This window comes from Pyxicephalus adspersus, chromosome 2 (assembly GCF_032062135.1).
Source record: "Pyxicephalus adspersus chromosome 2, UCB_Pads_2.0, whole genome shotgun sequence".
Taxonomy (NCBI): domain Eukaryota; kingdom Metazoa; phylum Chordata; class Amphibia; order Anura; family Pyxicephalidae; genus Pyxicephalus; species Pyxicephalus adspersus.
In genome coordinates, this window is record NC_092859.1 from 32,190,210 (window position 1) to 32,214,661 (window position 24,452).

Here is a 24,452-nt window from a genome sequence, read left to right on the forward strand (position 1 = left end):
ATCGGCATGTTTTTTTCCCCAATTATATCACCCGGTCTCGCGCCTGGGTTGGGTGCTGTAGTAAGAAGAACCCGGAAAAAGAGGAAAAGATGGTGGCACCTAGAGCGCCGACCCGAAGATGAATACCGGGACGATGTGCGACCAGATGGAAGAGACCTCCAAAACGAACAACTGCGCTGCGAAATTGAAGGTAAGTGTATTTTTTTGTTTTGGACGTTTTTGAGCTTAGTTCCTCTTTAATATAAACACACACACATATATACACACACACACACACATACACACACACAGTCCTATATATATATACATATACACACACAGTTTAATAATCTGAGTTTATTTGTAATGATTAGGAAATGTACTTTCACCAGCAATAAAATAAATAAACACAAAGACACAGACAGTAATACAGATAGTGACTGTGGAAATAATCAGGCACATCCCATTCAGAGAAGTGAAGTCAGCTCCTAGGAGAATTCCCCAGCCTTTAATAGAATAGCAGGGAGGGGTTCGCATGCGCTCTGCCAGGCTGCTGGTCCTTTGTACCGCTTGTACTAAGCACTAGGTGGAGCTGGTGAGCACTGTTTGCTGCATCCTCAGCATCGCATTACATCACCGTATCCAGCAGCCAGCCATCCTGCCCAGCATCTCCTCCACACTGGACCCCAACCTGCTGCTTCTGCTCACCCACCGGCAGCCCTGAGCATGGCAGAGAGCGAGGCAGAGACCCCCAGCACCCCGGTGGAGTTTGAAAGCAAATACTTTGAGTATAATGGTATCAGATTGCCCCCATTCTGCAGAGGGAAGATGGAGGAAATTGCTGACTTTCCAGTAAGGGAAAATGACATCTGGATTGTCACCTACCCCAAATCAGGTAAGTGCATGGGAAATATCATTGGCATTTGTTTTTTCATTACTGTGCCCAGGCTGCACTGGAAGATCTGCACTGGAAGGCTGCCTGCCATTAATGCACCAGTCATCTCCTGGTGTCTGTCTGCAGGATCTGCTTCTTGGAAACTTTAATTGCCTGTAATGTGATCCTCCACTATAATGAGGATGCAGAGGGGTGCCATAGCCAGGGGGCACAGAGAGATGGGTATTGCCTATATATTGGGTAGCAGTCTTCCTCCCCAGACAGGGACACCTTGCTATTCTGTGCACTGTAGACAGTAATTTATGGGTAACCCTTGGTCTATAGAAGCTGGATGAGTCACAGCTTGGTATGATGTCATTGTTTTCTCTCCATTTAATCTATAAAACCCATTTCTGTATGCTCTTCCTATAAAACAATAATTCTGTATTGCAATGATTGTTTTTCTTTATTAGATATTGGCACAAATATGTCATTCTTATAAGAGTAATATTTAAATGTTTAAGAACAGAAATAAGCAAAATTCCTGCTGTGATTTTAGCTGCATTTTGCTATTTTTTGTTGTCTTGGTCTTTTATAGTGTTTGGTATGCATAGGCTTTTTTGTTGTGCTTTTGCATTTTTTAAGTATTCGAGCTCTGAATTGGATTATTTGGAGCAGTGTGTAGTTGAGATTATTATTGCTTTTTGCATATATTGTTTTTTTTGTGTCTTTGTACATAGCATTTCCTAAATTGCTGCTGCTTTTATTATTCTGTATAGGTGAATGGGAATACTGGGGAGCGTGCAGTGAACACAGTTTATATGCATCTCATTTGTTACAATGTAGCCTTGGGAAAGGGACCCTGCGCGGCCCCAAAATATTGTGCTTTTACAATAAAGCAAGAATATCAACCACTAGCCCCCTAAACGTATCTTCCTTATTTCAGGGGCTTCTATCCATGTACACTCAACCATATCTAGGGAAATCAGAGAAAATACAGCCTTTTGGGCATTGGTGGATGTAGCCAACAGTGGGCCCCTGTGTAGAACTACTTTGGTGTCCCCATCAAACTGACTTGGGGCTCCTATTGGCTGAAGAGGGTCCAGAATAAAATATTATAAAGGGTAATTTTGTTTTGCCAATTTTTTGGTCTGTGCATTTACTTGGTGGTAGGAAAAAGTTTGTATTGTTATTTAACCAAATAATTAACATTTGTGTAGCATTGGCAAGGGAGCCACAGTCTAGGGCCTTGATGCGGAAACTGTGGCCCTTTGGCCCTATGGCTCTTTTTGTGTGGAATCTTATAGTCCCCTCAGACAATATTCTGTGTTGTGATTCACATTTATGTCATTGAAGATATATATATATATATATAATATTGGATGTATGTATGTATGTATGTTCCACCATCATTTGATAAGGCATGGGGACATTTCAACCAAACTTTCCATACATATGACTGAGACTCATGTGAGTGCACCTGTCATCTTTGTGCAGCGCTGTGCTTTATGTCAGAGCTATATGTGGATGAAACGCATGGAGACATTTCAACCAAACTTGCTATGATCCACGATCACTAGGAAGTGCATGGAGACATTTCAACCAAACATGCTAGACATATGACTGAGATTCATGTGAGTGCACCGCTGATCTTTGTACAGCGCTGTGGTATATGTCAGAGGTATATTTGCATCTATGTATTTATGTGTGTATGTGTGTGTATGTATTGCTTAGCACAATGTGCCCTTTGCTTATATTTTTACATATTTTTTTGAACTATATTATAAGATTGCAATAAATAAATACCCAGGCAATGCCGGGTAATCAGCTAGTATATATATATATATATATATATATATATATATATATATATATATATCTGGGTCATGTTTATATATATCTGTGTCATATCATGTTTACAGTCCAGTCTATACGCATCTCCTGTAGCATGTCATATGCCTTTATCATTACCTGCTTTTTGTCTTTTGTCTCTGACACCTTTTGTAGCATTATTTTCACTTTTTTTGTGTGGTTTCCTAATGATGTTGGCAAGTGGAGTCATAAGCATTTGGTGAGAGATAAGAAAGTGTCCTGGCTGAGCTGAAGACCTTTATGTGACTAAATGTGACTTTCATCAAATGTTTCACCTTAAAGAGTATGGATACCGGTATTTCTTTACGTTTTGGATAGAGTAGGGAATGGATAGAACTGTCAAGTTTTTGTTGCCATCTGTATCCTTGTTTTTTTTGGCTCTCCCTGTGTTTTGGGGTCAATTCATCAACAAGACAAAAAGTAATGGGATTTCTACTATTAGATAGTTGTTTTCAGAACGAAGGGGTGGGAAAATCTTTTAACAAGAACAACTGTTACAATTACAACTGTCTACAAGGACATTTCCTCTTACTTAAAATATATAGCGGGGTCTCCCCTCATGTAAAAATATCCTTTTAATTCCTACTTGATGCCCAGAACAAGGGAAAGGGAAATCACCTACGAGAATACACACAGCAAGAAATAAAGTGAAAGGCGTTTTATCATATCATTCTATATCCAGTTTTGGCTACATATACACTTTTTTTGTGTGCCTAAATGATTTTGTTGTGTCCAATGGTCCAGCTAGCACACTGTGTAATCTAAAGGTTTATGACTTCTAAATTTCAAAGGAAGTTCCTTGATGCCATGCCTCACAATCCCTTCAGCATGGTCCATGTATAATAATGAGATGGACCATGCCGAAGTGGTTGTGAGGGATGGCATGATGAAATTTAAAAGTCATGAACCCATAGAATACTGAGTGTGCAAGCTGGACTATTTGAATGATGGGAAGGGGAATCCTAACAAGTTTTAGGAATACATTCTTGAATTACCTTTGTATAATATGATGGGGTGTTTCTAAAACTCAATAGAACTAAGGAAGTGATCTGGATGAGTGGTTAGTGAAACATCTTCAGAATACAGAACAAGTCCTACTGAAAGTAACTCATTTCTACTGTCTTGAAAATGTAAAGTTCATATCGAGAAGAAAAAGACATACCGGTACATGGTGTTGTAGGCTGTTCTGTGATTTTCTCTGGCAGTTCAAAAGCTGACCCAATCAGCTTTGAAGGACAGACACTATGTAACTAGTGAGACATGCTTCATTGTTGTTGTATCCCTGTCTATAAAGTGAAAAGTTTGTACTGTACACTTTATATTACAGACAACCTGGGACAAGCCAGTAGAAACTTGCCACTTTCAGCAGGACTTGTTCTGTAATATTAAGGATTTTTCACTGCTCATCCAAACCACTTATTTGGTTCTAATGTGTGTCAGAATCATAAAGCAGCATTTATATACATGGGTAACTCAAGAGTATGTTTCTAAAACATATTACAACTAAGGAAGTCAACTGGATGAGCAGCAAAATGTTCTCAACATTACAGAATGGTCCAATGGTATGTGACTGATTCTAGCTATACTGTCACCTAAAAACTGGGAATCCTAACATATGTACACAAGAGAAATAGAAGCGGCTTAGTTTCCCCCTTTAATTGAGTGCCAGCCATATGTTTCTGGAAGAACCTTAAATTGATATGTTATGGCAGCTTCTGCAGTGACCATGTGAGAGTTTTTTTTAGAAAATAATGAGATTTTTTTGTACACATTTTGGTTTCCTACCTTAAAACTTCAGAATTGATAACTAGTAGTTGTATAGGAGAGGAGGATTAGCGTTCCTGAGCTTCCCATCTCTCCCTCACCATCACTGCCATGCCATAACTGTGACAGATAATTTACTTTTTTGTCCCCACAAAAGCAGTGGGCGTTGTGTACCACAGCAGTATTATCAGCAGCAGTAAATTGTGATGATGTTATTGGGGATTTGGAATACTAATCACAATGATGGAAAGAACAAAGAGGTTAATAATTGTGTTGTTGGCCACATGAATATGTAATGGCATTTTATAATTTATAAATGTGCTGAAATTCCTAAATGTGTCTGTGAATAGCCATGGTTTAGTGTTACATTTAGGCTCACATTGGTTGCAAATAGTGAAGGGTTCAACTGAAATTTCCAAGCTGGGGATCACCCCAATGCCACTAATGGCACTTTTGTTGCACTGCTTTTCCTGATACCCCAAAGGTGTGAGGCAAGAACATCATCACCTGTGATAGAACTGCTCTTTTATCTTTTTGTATTGTTGTACTATTCTTCTCCAACACCACACTACCACCTGGAAAATGTTTGCCCACCACTCTGAATGTCAGTTTATTGTGGTTCACAGTAGAGGTGATAAAGGGAGTGGGTTCTTACCCAAACCTAATGTTACAATAACAACAACTTAATTCCCTCTATATAACCTTGTACAGAACATTCCCCATTTGAAGATGCAGCTATTGAAATCAAATTAAGCAGGTCATCTTTGTCATTAATGCCCTGAGTACTGCTGCTGTCAGTAGTATTTTCTGTAAATTATTTAGTATTCTTCTGGAATTCATTATAAATTCTTTCTGTTCTCTGTCAGCTCATATAAATATTAGAGGTTTGATGCTATGCATGTACATTGTGTGCAGAATAAGGTGTTCATTTATCATGATAAAAATGTCTTTCTTCTAAAGAATCCAATGTCCCTTTAATTATTTTTCCATTATGCAGAAGTCCAGCTAAAAATAACAATATAAAACCGAAAGGCCCATTAAGAGGTAATATCGCATATACATTTTTGCTGTAATATTCAGCTCATTTTCCCAGCAGTACTTTTTTCTCTGTCACTAGACTTCCTCAGTTTGATGGCTGGTATTATTCAGTCCTTCTTCCTCTGGACCCAGGTCGCCATAGCCTGTGTCGGGACACAGTGAAAGGAGAAGCAGCACAGTAAAGAGATCATGTCTCTGTCACACATCAGAATGCTTCTTTTCTGCACAGAACTGATTAGCTGCTTGTACTAATTCTTCTCATACCCCAGCCCTGCTATACAGATGACTGCAGGATTCTAATAACAGGCCATACAATGGTTGCATTAAAAAAAATAATTTAATGATGTTTTGACCATTTTTGAGGTCTCAGTTTCAAAATCACAGTTAGCAATGAAAGGCCCTGTATGTCATTATTGACTGATATATTTGGAAGCTTAAAGTCTAAAGCTACGTACACACGGCAGATTTTTATCGCCCGATAATCGGCATCGGCCAAATATCGGGCGAAAATCTGCCGTGTGTACAGTCGGTGTCGTCCATCGTCCGAACGACCGGCAACGGACGATGGACGACAACTGATCCTAATGAAAGGTATTTGTATTTACAGCACCGTTCATGCATCATGCAGTCCCTTGTCGTTGGAAAGGATCGTGAAAGATCCTTTCCAACGACAAAAATTGCAAGTGTGTACGCAGCTAACTGAAATTTTAGTTTAAATAGGTTACATATTTTCTAGTTGCATCAAAAAAAGATATTTAAAATGTTGCAATGTGGTTAAAAATCAACAACAGCCCAAGTAGCAAAGTCAGCCCCTTGGTAGTATGCTGTAGAGAAGTACCTTACTCTTTATATAGAAGCAGCAATCTCTCCGAAGAAGTTCTACATACCTCCTGCTCTGCAGTTAACAAAGTTTATGCTTGATGATGATCAGGGGGTGTAGTCATAAAAAAAGAAGAGGGGGCACGGTACTATCCATGGCAAGAGTCCATGTGCATCATTGTATGTAAATGTGCCCTCCCCACTAAACCCCTGCCTATGTGTCACTCAAAGGGGAATAAACTTCCCACAGAGTGGCGTCATGATACCAGAACCTGCCCACTCTCCCATCGCAGGCTCAGAGTAGGTGGGTTGTGTCCGGAGAGACAACCCGCCACCTGCAATTCCATATAGGAGACATGGTCCGCGGTGTCTTTCTCCTGACCCTGCTGGGGGGCCGACCGGCCAGAGCCATGGACCACCAAAGAATTCTTTGCAAAAAAAAAATGGGGACACGTGTCCATTCCGGAAAAAGAGTGAGGGCACGGCGTTCCCACCCGAGCCTGCCCCCCTACACCCCTGATGATGATTGAAGAGTCCTAACTCTGATTCAGTATAGGCTCTTTTCATATAAAAGGGAATTTGATATTCCCTGCTGGGAATCAGTTACTGCTATCGAATCACATGGACCTGGAAGATTCCCAAGTGGCAATGTTTAAGTGAATTTCTTATTCCCTGTTTTATAAATAGAGGCCTATGTGTTGGATCTTTTCAGAGATGTCTGCTCGCACACAGAGAGTGAGGGTCCTTTCCTAAGAAAAATATTCATAAGACTTTTGTTTTTTTGTAACTGGAATATAATAATTTGATTTAAAGATAGTAGTGGAAAAGAGGAATATAAAGGTATACTAGAGGAATAGTGTGGAAGATCGTTTACTTACCTTATCTCTGACTTATAGGTAGTGTAAGATCAATAAACAACATTAGTGGACCACAGTACAAATTCTGGATATCCAAAACAATCATGAACAGGTGATGGGATTTACAGGCTTTAAATGTAACACTCAATGAGTAACGTGATAGAAAGATGTTGTGTTAGTAAGATCATTCAATGACTAGGGCTGTCACCTCTAGATTTATTCTTGCTGCCTGTCTAGGCCATCTGTTTTGTAGTCCCCTTGTCCTACTGCAGTCAACTGTTGGGAACAGTTCTGTCCAATCTTGAGAGCCATATATAGATTAGGATTTTCAGATACACATTCGTCATCGAGGTTTGATGCTATGCATGTACATTGTGTGCAGAATAAGGTGTTCATTTATCATGATAAAAATGTCTTTCTTCTAAAGAATCCAATGTCCCTTTTAATATTTTTCCATTATGCAGAAGTCCAGCTAAAAATAACAATATAAAACCGAAAGGCCCATTAAGAGGTAATATCGCATATACAATTTTGCTGTAATATTCAGCTCCTGTCCTCATTTTCCCAGCAGTACTTTTTTCTCTGTCACTAGACTTCCTCTGATGGCTGGTATTATTCAGTCCTTCTTCCTCTAGACCCAGGTCGCCATAGCCTGTGTCGGGACATAGTGAAAGGAGAAGCAGCACAGTAATGAGATCATGTCTCTTATTCTTCCCATACCCCAGCCCTGCTATACAGATGACTGCAGGATTTTAATAACAGGCCATACAATGGTTGCATTAAAAAAATAATTTAATGATATTTTGATCATTTTTGAGGTCTCAATTTCAAAATCAAATACTGCTAGACAACTAGCATCTTCAGTTAGCAATGGAAGGCCCTGTTTTGTCATTAATGACAGATATATTTGGAAGCTTAAAGTCTAACTGAAATTTTAGTTTAAATCCATTACATATTTTCTAGTTGCATCAAAACAAGATGTATAATCTTGCAATGTGGTTAAAAATCAACAACAGCCCGAGTAGCAAAGTCAGCCCCTTGCTAGTATGCTGTAGAGAAGTACCTTACTCCCTATATAGAAGCAGCAATCTCTCCAAAGAAGTTCTTCGTACCTTCCGCTCTGCAGTTAACAAAGTTTATGCTTGATGATGATCAGGGGGTGTAGTCATAAAAAAAGAAGAGGTGGCACGGTACTATCCATGGCAAGAGTGCATGTGCATCATTGTAAACGTTCCCTCCCCACTAAACCCCTGCCTAAGTGTCACTCAAAGGGGAAAAAAACTTCCTCCCGAGTGGCGTCATGATACCAGAACCTGCCCACTCTCCCATCGCAGGCTCAGAGTAGGTGGGTTGTGTTCAGAGAGACAACCCACCACCTGCAATTCCATACGGGAGACATGGTCTGCGGTGTCTATCTCCTAACCCTGTTGGGGGGCCGACCAGCCAGAGCCATGGACCACCAAAGAATTCTTTGCAAAAAAAAAAATGGGCACACGTGCCGGAAAAGGAGTTAGGGCACGGCATTCCCACCCGAGCCTGCCCCCCTACACCCCGGATGATGATTGAAGAGTCCTAACTCCTAAGAGTCCTAAAAGGGAATATGACATTCCCTGCTGGGAATCAGTTACTGCTATCGAATCACATGGACCTGGAAGATTCCCAAATGGCAATGTTTGAGTGAATTTCTTATTCCCTGTTTTATAAATAGAGGCCTATGTGTTGGATCTTTTCAGAGACGACTGCTCCCACACAGAGAGTGAGGGTCCTTTCTTAAGAAAGGTATTCATAAGACTTTTGTTACTAGGTATACTAGAGGAATAGTGTGGAAGATCGTTTACTTACCTTATCTCTGACTTCTAGGTAGTGTAAGATCAATAAACAACATTAGTGGACCACAGTACAAATTCTGGATATCCAAAACATTCATGAACAGGTGATGGGATTTACAGGCTTTAAATGTAACACTCAATGAGTAACGTGACAGAAAGATGTTGTGTTAGTAAGATCATTCAATGACTAGGGCTGTCACCTCTAGATTTATTCTTGCTGCCTGTCTAGGCCATCTGTTTTGTATTCCCCTTGTCCTACTGCAGTCAACTGTTGGGAACAGTTCTGTCCAATCTTGAGAGCCATATATAGATTAGGATTTTCAGATACACATTCGTCATCTGTCTGTTGTAAACCACACCTAACTAAATTTACAGCTGTATGCTAGAGAAATACTAGCAATGTCTGCACGTCATGGCCCTTAAATACCAGAGTTAGACAGCCCCGGTCTAGAATTAGTAGCACAGTAACAAGATCAGTGGCCTCATACGAAATGGGGTGATTACGCTGAAAGAAATAGTCTACAGATTCAGTCACAGCTCACCTACAGATGGCAAGTATAATAGTAGGAAAAATGGGTGCTCCTGACTGCTGGTAATTTACTTTTAGCAAATTTGTTCTACAAACACACTGTTATCAAGTGCACTGTTATCATCATGCTTGGAACAATATAGATATGGGAAATAAGTAAATAATCAGTCTTCCTCAGTAGGGATGAGCAAGAATGCCTCCGGCATTCTCGCGAAATTTTCCTTGAAGTCTGCAAGCCCTCATTCTGACCTGTAGTGCCTGGGATCTCTCACTGAGAGGAGGATCCATTCATAAATGCAGCCACGATACTCCTCCTCTCAGAGTGAGTAATGCGGCTTACGCTTATGAATGAACGCGGCCATGGGAAAAATCTGAGGATTTTTCCCACGCTGCATTCATTCATGAGCAGCCAGCTATGAGACTCACAGTGTGTTCCAGTATAGAGAAACTCTATCCAGGAACATATAATACAGGGCTGCAACAGCTATCAGGGGATTTTTTTTTTTTGCAGGTCCCAAAAACTCGGTTTTCCCGGCCGAATTTACAAAGGCCGTTCTAGCTTACAGGTTTGGTAAGCTAGAACAGCCCAATTCGCCACGAGACCGAATTTAAAAAATTTGCTCGCTTATCCCCACTCCTCAGTCCTGTCTTTGTTAATGGTGCAAAGCAACCCAGCTAAGTGGAGGAAAAAGACATCTGCAAATTAGTATCTGCAATCCATAGCAGGCCACAAAGAACTAGCCCATAGTATTTGACAGACAGAAACAAGCTCACATATCAGGTAATAGGAAGCCACTTTGTCTGTTCTATGTATAAGTACAAAATAGTAGAGCTGAAACCCCTTCCATTTGTAGTAACAAACCATGTCTGACATCTGGTTCTGGCTCTTTACTATGCAGTATTTTATGTTGATTGTATGATTGCTTGGGTTAGAACTTTACCTGCAGCATAAATTTATCAAAATGATAGTTTCTTATTAAAAGCAGATATAATGGGTAATCCGTAGATATTACAATAATATTATCAAATGAGTGGATGTTACATTGAATACTTGTAGTTGACAATTGTCATTTGTAATTTGGATTGTAGTATTTATAGAAAAGAATTAAGAGCAAATCTCAGTGTGTACCCAGCATTACCATCCTTACCGTCAGACAGACCCACAAGTTAAATTGATTGTCTTTCCTGGTAGAGCTTTTTAAAACCTCACAATTCAGCTTACAATTTTATCCATCTAGTCATTGAAAATATATGTAATTAGGGTTTATGGAAATGTTGTTTTGCAGGGACAAGTTTGCTACAAGAGATCGTGTATCTAGTGAGCCAAGGGGCCGATCCAGATGAGATTGGTCTGATGAACATTGATGAACAGCTGCCTGTCTTAGAGTATCCTCAGCCTGGCCTGGATATCATCAAGGTATTGTTCAGAACATCAAGCATCTGACTGTTAGATGTGATCACAAATGAGTAACAAGAGGGGATTATTATCATGATTATGGGCATGATTAAGGAGGGACTACAGGTTTAAGCATGTCCTACAAGCTATACTTGTAGAGCTACAGGTTAACCCACCTTAAGCAAGATGATATCATTTTATTTCTTTACGTATAGGTTTGAATTATAACATAGTTTGTCAGTTTGGAAAAAATACACTTCCAAGTTCATCAATTCAGCCAGTAGAGAAATAAAAAAATACTAGAAAACCTGCATATTCTTGATAGAAACCTATATGCATATTAGATCCAGAGGAAGGCAAAAAAACATGGTTCTACTCCAACAGAGGAAAAAATTCCGCAAGGCATTCACAGATTCTCTGGTGTCATTACTTTTAAAATGTAATACGAGGTACATTTTTTGCATCTACAAATCCTTCTAGCTATAGTGATCTATAGAACGTGCTTAAACTATTTTCTAGGGAGCGAATTCCACATTTTCACAGACCTTACAGATTTACTTCCTTATCCTGAGCTTAAACTTCTTTACCTGCAGACCCAATGAGTGCCCTCTTGTCCTTTGAAAGGACATTAAAGTGAATGGGGAAGAGAGTTCTCTATATGGACCATTTATATATTTATACAGGGTGATCATATCCTCCCTTATACGTTCCTTCTCAAGGGAGAATAGATTCAGTTCAGCTAATCTCTCCCATGTCTAAACTTTCCAGCAGTAATTATTATTTTTGATCTGTACCTAGCTTTACATTGGACAACTGTCTTCTAGTATTGCTTAATATTTTATTTATTTCAATAAATTTGATGCTGTATGTTTTGCAGGAACTAACATCTCCGCGACTTATTAAGAGTCACCTACCCTACCAATTCCTGCCAACAGATCTGCACAATGGAGATTCCAAGGTAATTGTGAAAAAAGATGAAAACGTTCTGGGAATTTCAGACCCTTTTGAAATTTGAAGAAATATTAAGATAGTATTGATATTGTCTCACTTTTCAACAAAATCACCACCATTTGTTTTTTAGTAACCTGTAATAAAGCTGTCAATGACTAGCTCAGTTTGATCGATTTTATTCAAATGGTTGATTAAATTTCTGAATAGTAAATTACTTGTTTTAAGGCAACAACTTTAAATCATTGGTTGAATATATTTGAAGTTATCTGAAGGTTGCCACATGTATGGCCTGCTTAAGGGTTGGTATACAGAGCATCACTTTCCTGCACCTGGCATGCATTTGGAATACACAAATGCAGGTCAGCAAAATCCTACTGACTTTACCTGTAGCAGTAGATGTGGCAGTTTGTTTGAGGATGAGCTTGACCTGCTTTGCCTGTTAACACAAGGCTATACATTATTATTATTATTATTATTATTAATATATATATATATTTTTTTTTTTCTTTTTTTTAAGCAAGTGATGGAAGTAGATGCATTTGACCCAGTATCAGCCTCTTACGATCCCTTGCACAGCAGAGCACAGACTGAATGTGGAAAAAGAAGTACAAGAAGCTAAACAGAGAGATATGAGCTTCTCAGTCTGCTTCTTTTTCCTTCACTGCCCAATCAAAGGCTGGGGCCATTGAACAGACCTATAAGTACTATTGAACTACAAAAGGAAAAAATCAGATATCCTGCCCTGGCGGATCTTTGCTTTGTAGCAGAGATATAAATGTTAGAACTGAATGGACAGAAATAAAAATCTTTTTGCAGATAAAAACAGTTGATGTATATGTATGTGTATTTCATATGTGCATTTACCTGTTTGCCTGGAGTGCAGCTTTAGCCATAACAAACTATGCATGCACTATGGGGCTTTGAAGTACACAAGAAATACAGTTTGGTGGTTTTAATATCACTAATCTTGTTATGTATGAGCATGGCCCATGTTTTTAGGCTGGAAAGCCACTGAAATGTTTATGTTGGATTTGCTCATATGTTATCTTCTGTTGTAGGTTATCTACATGGCACGAAACCCCAAAGACTTGGTGGTGTCATACTATCAGTTCCACCGATCCCTGCGGACAATGAGTTATCGGGGAACATTCCAAGAATTCTGCAGGAGGTTCATGAATGACAAAGGTAAGGGAATGCTTTATGTAGTAGATATATTAGTAGGCATGGTGGTTTGCTGTGAGACTGACACCACTTTTAAAAAGTGGGCAATGGTATCCACTGGGTGAAGCCTCACCTGTGATAGATACTTTTCTTTAATGGACTATTGACCTCAGGGTCATGTTAAGGTACGGCAAACTGGGTGAATGCCCAGGGCTCTCACTTTCTTCAGGCCCCCAAATGACAAAGTCAGGGGTCCAGGGATGCTTTGCTTCTGGGGTGCTCACTTCACATTTGATTCAGTTACCATAAGCTTTTTATATACTGCACATATAATATTGTTAATGGAAATGTAAAATTTGTGTTCCTTTTTTTTTTTTCTTTCACCGCAGTGGGCTATGGTTCCTGGTTTGACCATGTCCAGGAATTCTGGGATCATCATTTGGATTCTAATGTACTTTTTCTAAAATATGAAGATATGCACAAGGTAAGGCCACTTATTGCCTGCATATAGAATTATTCATATTATCCCTTGTCCCAGTGGAATGCTAGCAGCAATTAAAAGATGCTTTAGCCCCCACCCTGTGTGTGCTCATGCGCCTATCAACTATAAATCTAACTGCTATATATCTGTACTTGTTTGCTTTGAACACATCAGTGCATCAATGTTAAAACATAGCTTTGCTGTTTATTTTGTATTGTGTTTGTATGTGTCAGTAGTGCTGCGTTTATTTCAAATAAAATGGCATCAGTTTCCTGCAATTATCTCATTATTATCATTTATAAAAGTTGAAATCCCACTTTTCAGCTTGATCCCCACTTTTAATGCAGAAGGGTAAAGGAATATACTTAGACTAGTTACTGGCTGGTCATAAACATATATGTAGCACTAGTGGACCCTAGCGGCCATATTTTGCTACTACATCCGATTGGTACATGTAAGTAAAGTAAGTAAACTGATATTCTGAATGCTAATTCAAGACTGTATAGTAATCATCCACTGATCACCACCTTGAAAAAATGTAATTATTCCTTTTATAAATGTGGTAGTATGAAAGTAGTATAAAGAGACAATGTTATATCTGAACACCAATTTTTGATAAATAGGCCCCTATGGCGATATGGCTAGAAAAGGTGGCTATCATTATTCCATTGAAGCGAAGGGGATTTTTTGAAAAAAAAAAAAAAAAAAACACTATTCCTAACAGCAACCAATCAGCAATCAACATTCTTTTACAGTTTAACAAATAAAGATGAGATGTTTAATTTTAGGGGAAATGACTGTAGATATGTTTATATTGTGTGTTAATTTTTTAAGATTCTTTCTTTTTTTAAGCTTTTGTTGTGTAAGTCTGTGGATATAACACATCATTCATTGACCTCACTGTTTTCCGTGGGACAGCCAAATGTCTCTACTACAGTCATACACATTTAATAATTGATATGTTTCGTTAAAATAAAGCTCATAAAAGAGAAACAAGCAAACAGCATACCCATTATCACAGCACTACAAGGCAAACATTCCATACCACCAAGCCAACATGCTAGAGATGCTTCTTTTGTCTCCCTCCAGGACCTCGGCACAATGGTGGAACAGCTGGTGAGGTTTCTGGGAGTTTCCTATGATAAGACTCAGTTGGAATGCACCGTAGAACATTGCCATCAACTTATTGACCAGTGTTGTAATGCAGAAGCCCTTCCTGTGGGCAGAGGTAAGTCTACTATAGATATCATCATGTTTGAGAAAATATCCATTGTTCCTCCAGATCCAAGCACCAACAAGGACAGACGACTATTGTTTGTTGCTGGAGAGCACTGGAGATGCTGTCTAATAACATTACAACTTTGCTAAACTCACAAAGGACATTCTATTTATCATGTCTTGTCTCCTTGTAGTCCATACCAGGACATTAGACATGAAGGCACATTCCAATATCTAAAAGACTTTCCTGATGCGTGCTGCCCTGCTAATAACATATCTTCAGTTTGGTCTGCCATTTGAGTTTGGTCAGTTTAGAGTAGTGCTGACCCTACCACCACACTATAAGGAATAAATAATCATTGAATGAGTAGTTATATTATTATTTCTAACCTTCCAGGAATAGTTGTCTTCAAGACTGATCCCAGACGAGTTCATTTTGCATTTAAACATATTGAACAATATAGCACAAGATGTATTGTTTTACATTTTACAATTGACTAAACATGTATTGATCAAATATATGATTTATTAGTCATATATCTAAAAGATCATTTATTTTGATCAGTACTAAAAAGCTTACTAAATCTAATTAAATCAAATTAATATTTTACAATTAAGCCTAGGATTGAATCCAATTTATCTCAGGTCAGCTGACTGTCATCTCATATCTCCAAGAAGCCTTGATGATGAATGGTTTACTGGTAAGCATGGTGAGAGGTACCAGAAAGAGTTCTGGGGAGCCAGGAGAAGTGTTGTGGAGGATACCAGGAGGAGGATGAAATCCACTGGGAATGGGTGCAACAAATGCATGCTGGAAGCCAAGAAATAATTTTATCAGCAACATTAGGTTCATTAGGTAATGTTGAACATTAGGTTCAACATTAGGTTCTGTCAATAAAAAATGTTTAGACAGAGCACTTTTAAACTAGAAGAAAGAGGGTGACCCCAGACCAATAGGTTATGGTGCAAAAGGGTTTTTGGGTCTTGGTTTACTACAGTAACTCATTAACAGAAAATAAAACACCTTACCTGACTTCTCTGGACAGATAACCTGCTCTCGATTTAGGTGTTTCTGGGATAAGGTTTTATTCTCAACAGGAATATTCTTTTAAAAATGAAGAGAGCTGCAATAATGAAAGTCACATATACAAAATCTGTCTGGATTTCCTATTCAGTAAGAAATTGTAGTGTTTTTTTTTATTATTATTTTTTTATCTTTATGTTAACCTTCATTTCATTTGCATTTTTACATGTTTTATGTTCTGTTGAATCTCTTTTTCTTTTCCTTTTCCTTATGAACGTTGTGAATGTTTTCAGTTCTATTTTTGTTTCTTTTTAGTGTTTTGGTTGTTTTCATTCTGAAGATGTGAGCAGGCATTTCATTAGCTTGTAATTCATGTGCCCCAGTTACAGGATCGCAGCGGGGGGCGTCAGGTGGGTGTCTCATGAAAAATACAACAAGCTGCCCGCAGGATGATGATTATAGCAGGCTTTCCCGATGCAAATATCTTTCCATTCTTTTTCTTGTGTGTTCAGCTTAGTGATTTATATATAGCACCACATAAAATGGTGTTATATATTGAGTCCCCAAAGGGTATTGAGAACTCCTAAAAGACCTAAAGGCACAAGAGTTGCCCCTTCTTTTCACTTCCGTGCTTTGGTCCAGGAGATCCCAAATGCAGATCAGATTCTAGTGGCTGCCAGATGCTTTTAATAAACTTTCTGCATGACACAAATGGAAAAACAGCACTGGAAGAGAACACATAGCTATATCCAGGGATATATAACTGATTTTTGTTCAATTTCATGTTTCCATTTGGTTGTTCATCCGACAGCATCACATAGGGCTGTGTTCTATACATTTTTCACCCATCAATTCAGTTGTCAGCTCGGCCACCCAGAGGCCAATAATCAGAACAGCACAGCTGTCATATTAGTATATGCTTTTAACCACCTGGGTGTTACACTGATGTCTAGATTTCTAAAAATAAAATATAAAATTAAAAATGTACTTTTATTTTTATTTTATGTTGTGTGGTGTTTTTGTACTGTAAAGACCATTTAAAAGCATTTAAAAACATTGTAATCTGCTTTTAAATTTCCCTCCCTGACACACCCCCATACATCACCACTCACATCACCCGGAAGATGACTCTAAAATAAAATGTTCTGATATGATTTTATACCTAAGTAAGCCCTTGAAAGCCCCGCTTTTCTGAACCTCTCTAATCTTGTTCTTCTAAAATATTCCTGGGAGTTATTTATAAATACATCCCATAATGTATTAGTTTTAGTATCACAATAAAAAAATTAGATATGAAAATCTGATAGTAATTGTTGGATTGTCTGGAGGCAGCGAAAGGCTCAAAGAGACAGATCACCCACTGCATCAATACACCTGAAACTGATGACTTGAAGAGTAATGCAAACTGCTGCCCTTTTCTGCTGCGGCTCTGTTTTAGGCTATGGAGTGAGCTGTACAATACTGACTATAAAAATGTACAAAATGCGCAGTAAAAGCAGCAATAAATAGGGATGTTACTGGAGTTATTTTAGATTCAAATGGCACAATCATACTTCTGTAAAGTTCAGCTGTAGTTTTAAAGGTTTCTGTTCTAGCCCTGGTACACTTTAAGGGCCTATATACACTCTCCATGCCTTGATATGCATTGTGTTAAGGTACCGGCTGCGTTTATAGGAGAGCAGTGCAATGCAGCATATGCCCTGCACTATAGCATAAAAGAGATCAGAAGGTGCACTGGGATGCCATTCAGAATTACTAACACCATATTGCACAGGTAAGAGTAACACACAATAATGCAATGAAATAATATGAATGGGCCCCAAGCCTACATTTTGCATGTGTTCTATCAAAAAGTGTGTCTATAGCCAAAACATGTTTTCATTTTTTATATAAAAAGTTTTGGAAGAGAATACATTTTAAAGTGCACGTATAACCAAAACTTTTATTTTAGTTGGATATACTCTTTCTGTGAGATTTATCTTTATGTCCTATCCCAGAGACACAACTGGAAGTAAGGGGGATTATTCTTTTAAACAGGAACAGATATCACTATTGAATTATTTTTCTCTTACCTCTTATTCTGGTGACATCTGCAAAACTTTGATTTTTGGCGACAATGACCAATAGAGGGGTGAATATACCCAGCAGCTGACAATGGTTTCACCAAAAAGGAGTGAAAAATTAAAAACAGGAAAACCACCAGAAAAAAAATGATCTGGGTAAAAAAAGTACAAGCTGCATATACAAGCTGCAAAAGTACAAGCTGCAATAGTACATGCTGCATTATCATTATTCAATGCACTAAAGTTCTTCCCGATGTGCTGTGGCAAAACTAACCTCTTCCTTGCACAAAACACTGTCTTTAAAGGGGAGGGGGTAAAGGTGATGGGCTGGGGTGGCCATTTCGGCTGGATATACAAAATTATTCTAATTTTTATTTTTAGTTATTTTAAACGAGTTAAACATTTTTTTTTTTTTCAGGAAGGGTCGGCCTTTGGAAGGATATTTTTACCGTATCCATGAATGATAAATTTGACCTGGTATACAAGCAACGGATGGGGAAATGTGACCTGACCTTTGACTTCAGCTTATAGGAAATGCATGCCACCATTACCCCTGTATTAGCTAGACAAGCTTATGGCCTTTGTTTCTATTGGCTGCACAATATACTGTAATTATCCTGTGTAATATTATCTGCGGGGTACCACTCCCAGGAAGCTGCCTGTCTCAGTATTTCAATGCTTCTTTTCAGTTAATTCTCGCAGGGCTAGAATGGCAATCACCGCATCGTCCTTTTTGTCGATTGGAACCTCTGAGCTGGGGATCCTACAGGGCCATGCGCATTTCTGGGACAGCGCTGAGCTGCAACCAGACCTTGGAAATGTACCAGCTTGTACACACAGGCTCCAGAATGGAAGAATCCATTATGCTTGTACTGTACCTGATGGAGGAAGTGCATTTAGCTGTAAGATTATTCAATTTTTACACCGTGGTCATAGAGACATACACACCAAGGCCAGATTGGTCAGAAGCCATCTAGTCTGTCAGGGGGCATATTGCAGAGGTTGGACTAAGTCATCACCCTTCAAGTCCAAGTCGAGTCCCAAGTCATTCACACTAAGTCAAGTCTCAAGTCACCAAGAATTTCTCCAAGTCGAGTCCCAAGTCAAGTCACTTCATTTATCCACATTTGTCCCCATATTAAAACAGAGCTCTGCTCTGGTTCCTGAGCACAGGATTGCATTCTAAGTCCATGGCTTTCTCCTCTGACAGCTTGGGGGAATAGAGGAAGGCAGTAAGGCAGTGAGACCTCTTCCAACATCCTACCTTGGCCCCTAGCCACCCAGAACTGCCTCAGGAGCCATAATCATCTGTTCACCATAAAGGGGGAGACCCCACCAAAGAGGATCACCCCCTGCCAAATTTCACCACTTTTCCAATGCACTGGATCCTCGCCTTCCAAGACCCTAACAGCTAAAACGAACCAAAATTCAAATTATAACCATAACAGAAGGGAGGAAACTTTTTCTTCCAACAGTGGGCCTCTCACTTCCGTCTTCCCCCTTTTAACTATTCCTATGCCTAATGCCCTCCTACCTCACGCTCCACACTAGCACAGCCCCTCCTAGCCTTACTTCCTTTTATTAACCCTTAACTCCCTTGTGCTAGGCCTTACACCCTGTCATTTAGGCCCTGCGCCTAATTCCTACGGCTAGGGACCTCTCTTTTCTCTATGCGTCAGGTCCATTAATTGATGTACATAGAGCTCCTTAATGGCACTGGGTAGTCCCCAATGCAGTGTAATGGCACTGATGTAATGTTATCAGCATTACTCTCTGCGTGAGGACAAGGTGTAGTGGTGATGCCAGCTCAGGTAGGTCCATTACACCCTGCATCTACAGTAGGTCATCAGTCTTTCAATTTGAAGAAGAGACCCTGGGTGGGGTGTCATGCACTCCAGCAAACTGAGGACAGAAACAACTGTCAAGGACAATACTGAAAGAGCTGTCCATATACAAGAAACCTCCATACTAATGACCCTATCACAGAGATACAAACCTGGGCTAGTTTTTATTTTTTTGTGACAGCTCTCATTACTAACTACTTTTGACAAAAGTATTTACTGAAAACTGCTGCTGCTACAGAATCTCTTGTATTTCTGTTCACCAATGCATCTTTCAGTGCTGGTTTTACCCCTTTAGGTTTCAGTGCCCAACCCATTCTCACTATGCATTTCACTATCGGACTTATGTGGAATGGCATTTTAACTCACATTACACATAACAAAGCACACATTTATTTTTTTGTTAACACAATAGGTGAACGGCACCGCAGTGTGGGTGCTTGGCACACTTGTAATTTAGCGTTGGGGTGCCATTAAAATGGATATTGGATAATGAATATTTTCCCCCATATTGCCCTCAACCTAAATATGTGAATGAGCCCTCAATATATCAGGGTATCTGAAGGTATCAGGGTCTATCCACAATGACACTGCAGTTCAGTAAGTGCCCTTTAGGCTGCCCTACACAGACTGGCACTATACGTGTACCCTCGCACACAACATAATTATGTTTTCGAGGCTGGAACATGTGTGTACAAGCCCCGGTGTATACAGTACTGCAGTTAGTGTCTACTCTCTCCAAATCTCCTGGTCAAAGTTATCTGAAGGCAGTATTGTTCTTCCAACTCACATTTTTCTGGTAATTTCCTAAAAACACAAAAGGGCAATCTGATTGGCTGAAGGGGGTTCCTTCAGATACTTTGATCACGAGTCTCTTTTTTTCTTTTGTGGAGTAATAGTTCACTGTATTTTCTAGCGCTTTGAAATGGAGATTATTGTCAGAATCTTTGATAAATTTGAACTCAATCATGGAACGGAAGGTCAGCGTCACGCCGATGCTGAATGCTGTGTGTGAATCGCATCTCAGGGCTATGTTGTCGCACTGGTTGTATGGTTTGTGTCATCATTCAATAAAATAAATTCCTGATCTTATATATCAGTCCTGAGGTCTCTGAGTTTTTTTGGAAAAAGCAATGCTCACAATTTGTGAAGTAGAACTACAGATTGTTATTCCAATTCCAGAGGAATAAATTGACTCTCTACCAATCCTTATTGGTCACAACACCATTATATTGTGTAGAAAATTGATTGTATAAAACAGTCATCTGGTTTTTGACAGATTTACAGGTAAATAGGGGAGGTATAGTGTATGCTATGAATTACGTCTTATGATAACCTTGCAGCTAACCCCTACAGTATAGTGATAACATAAAAAAGAGAGAAATGAGAAAGGGATCTTTTTTGCTGCTTGTATTCAGGATCATACAAAATAATGAACAGTGTAACAATAATTTCGGCTACCTTAACCTCTTCCTTCCTGCTGTCATATCATGCAAGGAGGCTGGGTTTGGTTGTATCATTTCATATCTAGACAGGTAATGCTATCAGGTTTTTATATATGAAAAGAAAAGTGGATCCTGGTAGGTCCTTTGTGAACAGACATGGATCCGTGATGTATACCCTTTTGGATGAGGTTCTTAAGTCCCTAAACTCTGACGCATTTCGCCATATTGGCTTCATCAGGGGAGCTTGAGATAAATTAATCTGCACTAGAAGGATATGATTATAGACCTGTAGTATTTGAAGTAAGGATATTTAAAAGGCAGTCCAGTACATTGAATAATTTCAGTAATTACAAGTTAGGTTCACTTACCTGATCACGTTCCAAGAATGTGTTCACTTAACTCCTCGCCCTCAAATGAACATGTACTATGTATACAAGTTTAAAACAGTATACACAATATTGAGGTTGATTCTTATTTGTCATTTGACCTGATCAAAAGGAATATAAAAAAATACTTTGAAAGCATCTTCAAAGAGCACTGTCATGTCTTAATGATCACAATCAAAGCAAACGAACATGAATTTAATTTAACGCAAACAAACAAAAAGTTTGTTACTTTCTTCAAATGACTTATTTTATTCCTGTACGATGTAATCAAAGGTATGTAACAAGTCTATTTTGTTACTACTCAAAAGGAATGTAAAATAAGTTAATTTACATTGCAAGCATTCAAGAATGACATTGTTTATTGCCTTGCAAATGACTACAGGAGGTCAGTCTGTGTGCATGCATATATGTGTATATATATATATATATATATATATATATATATACTGATCTACATGTATATACTCAACCTCAACATACAGGACTACACAGCTGACAGGTAGACTTTTGTAAGTGTCTTCTTCTATAAAAGTTCCTCTTCTACCTGCCAGAAGTGTTTCTTCCGAATGTACACTGAGCCACACATGCACAGTTCACTATACATTCTCAGTATGTCCTGGTGCCAAGATGAATTACCTACCATGTAATTGCCAATACCAATAAAAGACTGGATACAGATGTGAGCAGTGGCAATTGAACTCAAGGTACCACAGTACCACTTTAATACTGCCCATACACATATCAGTCTTTCAACAATGTATCCTCAAATTGGCAATGGATAGAGCTCATCACTGTAAATACTTTACATTTTAAAGTAACTTTACTTACTGTGCAACCCCTGATCATTAAATAATGTCATCATATAACTAAAGTTGATCATATTAATATTTTAGAAACTACATGTTTACCAAGCTGATCTTTACATTTGTCAGCTGCTGCAGATTGACAGTTATGCTCAGCAGTACAAATGGGTCATAAAAAACTACAGCTGAGCCATATTACAGTATACTGTATTTGTTGCTGCCATTGTTACCCATATAACCACAACATACTCCATTTACTGGGTTATTAGAATAACCTGATAATCGCATTTACACTGTCAGTGATCCTAGAAACACTAAACATTGTAATGTACTAGTACTAGTGATTTAATTTTAGTTGGAGTGTTGAAGGTCTAGACTCTATCCCAGGTTTGATTGCTTTCTGTGTCCTTATTGGAGATGTTCATTCAGGTGTATATTTGTCCATTTCCAGCAGGACAGAAGATGATGGGAGATCCAAAATTTAACATCAGTAGGCAGGGAGGTAAGTGGAAATTAGTTAGACATTAGTTCCAGTGACAACAGTCTCTAAGGAAAACCCTCCTCTCTTCCTTCCAAAAAAAAGTTTTACCCATTTCCAGCCTCTGGAATAACTGCAGTGAAGTTCTAAAGGATGAAGATTTTTTAATGTATTTTGTCTTTTGGTTGAATTTGATCTTTCTCAGTGTTATGGAAAAAAGTATAGATGAGAACAAATGAATCTATTTGGGAACATAATTTGTTCCTTTGTATCCTCCTTATTTCTCAGAGCAGATCAAACCCAACTGAAGTCCGTGTGGAGCTTCTGTAGCCTTCAAGGTTTGGACTCCACCTGCACAACTGAATGCTGTGTTAATGGTCAGACCATTCAATGACATTTTAGTTTTCTGTGCAGCCTGGTGGGCCGAGTCTTATAGTTTATGTCTTGAATACTTTACCAGGGAAATCTCTTTTCTCTAATTCCTGACTGTTTTTGTCTACATGGCAGTTTCTGATAAGTCTGGCTCTCCTTTGTATTCTCCACCAGCTCCTCCTGTTACATTCTCCATAATGAAATAAGAAAAAATAATAAGAAACACAATCCCCCATAGGTAAAAGACCGTCAGAATGAGATATCTCAACATCTTATTCCAAATACTAAAGATATTAGAGATATAGATATAGTTCTGTTTTAGAAAACGGGGGTTTACAATGTATCAAACATAAGGAGAAGCAGAAGAACACTAAGGATGTTTAAATATTGAAACCTCTCATATCCAGAACTGGAACCATAATAAATGAAAATTTATTTTTTTTCCAAATGAAAAGTACTGTCGTTTTTCTTAGGGCCCAATTCCAACTTACTCTCACAAGTGTTAGTGTCCTGCAGTGCCATTCATTCTGATCTCCAATACATGGTACCACAATGCAAGGTGCCAAATCTAAGGTAAGTTGCAGTGGGAATGTGCATGCACATGTGAGCACTACAGTGCAGTTGACAAATCTTTCAAATAAATGGTCTGCCTGTTACAACCACAAGGACATACCTTGACACAAATCTATGAAACTGTGCTATTACTAATATAATATACTATATAATTTAAATAAATTCCTATTACATCAAACACTATATATATGATACAAGACAGAAATAATCACCAAATAGAAAAACAGCTTTCTTTCCATGAATGTGGAATTGATGAGTAAATATTACTGAAAGAATTTGATATAGTTAACGCAAGAAAGAAAATAAAAAAAAAACGTTGCTATACCCATATGTTGCCACTAGATGACAGCACCTGCACATTTTATAATACATCTATGTGTAACAATCTCCTGCTAAAGCAGGGGTGTCAAACTCAAATACACAGAGGGCCAAAATTCAAAACTTAGACAAAGTCGAGGGCCAACCTCGAAATTTATTGAAAAAACCTAATGAGGACATTTTTCTTTCTCATTAGATATAAACCATTTTTATATGGAAGCAAAGAGGTTTTGCTTCACATTCAATCTGGAACAAGCTTATAATGGAAAAAGCCATACATTTTTGTTTTACTTTTATTTAAGAAAAAAATCTGATTACTCTATTTGTAGCCTTCTGAGTTAAATTTCAATGGTAACCTTTTTTCACAGGCTAACACTAATA

General features: G+C 38.6%; 1 protein-coding gene across 1 annotated transcript; it reads left to right on the top strand.

The window, feature by feature from the left end:
* The first annotated feature begins 600 nt into the window (after positions 1-600).
* Positions 601-20,795, top strand: SULT4A1 (sulfotransferase family 4A member 1). The gene is made up of 7 exons (XM_072400301.1): positions 601-874; positions 10,848-10,978; positions 11,835-11,915; positions 12,967-13,093; positions 13,459-13,553; positions 14,640-14,778; positions 18,274-20,795. The coding sequence occupies exons 1-7, from the start codon at positions 706-708 to the stop codon at positions 18,384-18,386; spliced, it is 855 nt and encodes a 284-aa protein (XP_072256402.1). The 5' UTR covers positions 601-705; the 3' UTR covers positions 18,387-20,795.
* The last annotated feature ends 3,657 nt before the right edge of the window (positions 20,796-24,452 follow it).

Excerpts from the sequence above, each read along its gene's own strand:
- SULT4A1 (XM_072400301.1), top strand. The coding sequence starts at position 706 with ATGGCAGAGAGCGAGGCAGAGACCCCCAGCACCCCGGTGGAGTTTGAA. Across the intron at positions 13,094-13,458 it reads GAGGTTCATGAATGACAAAG|TGGGCTATGGTTCCTGGTTT; the intron begins GTAAGGGAATGC and ends CTTTCACCGCAG. Across the intron at positions 14,779-18,273 it reads AGCCCTTCCTGTGGGCAGAG|GAAGGGTCGGCCTTTGGAAG; the intron begins GTAAGTCTACTA and ends TTTTTTTTTCAG.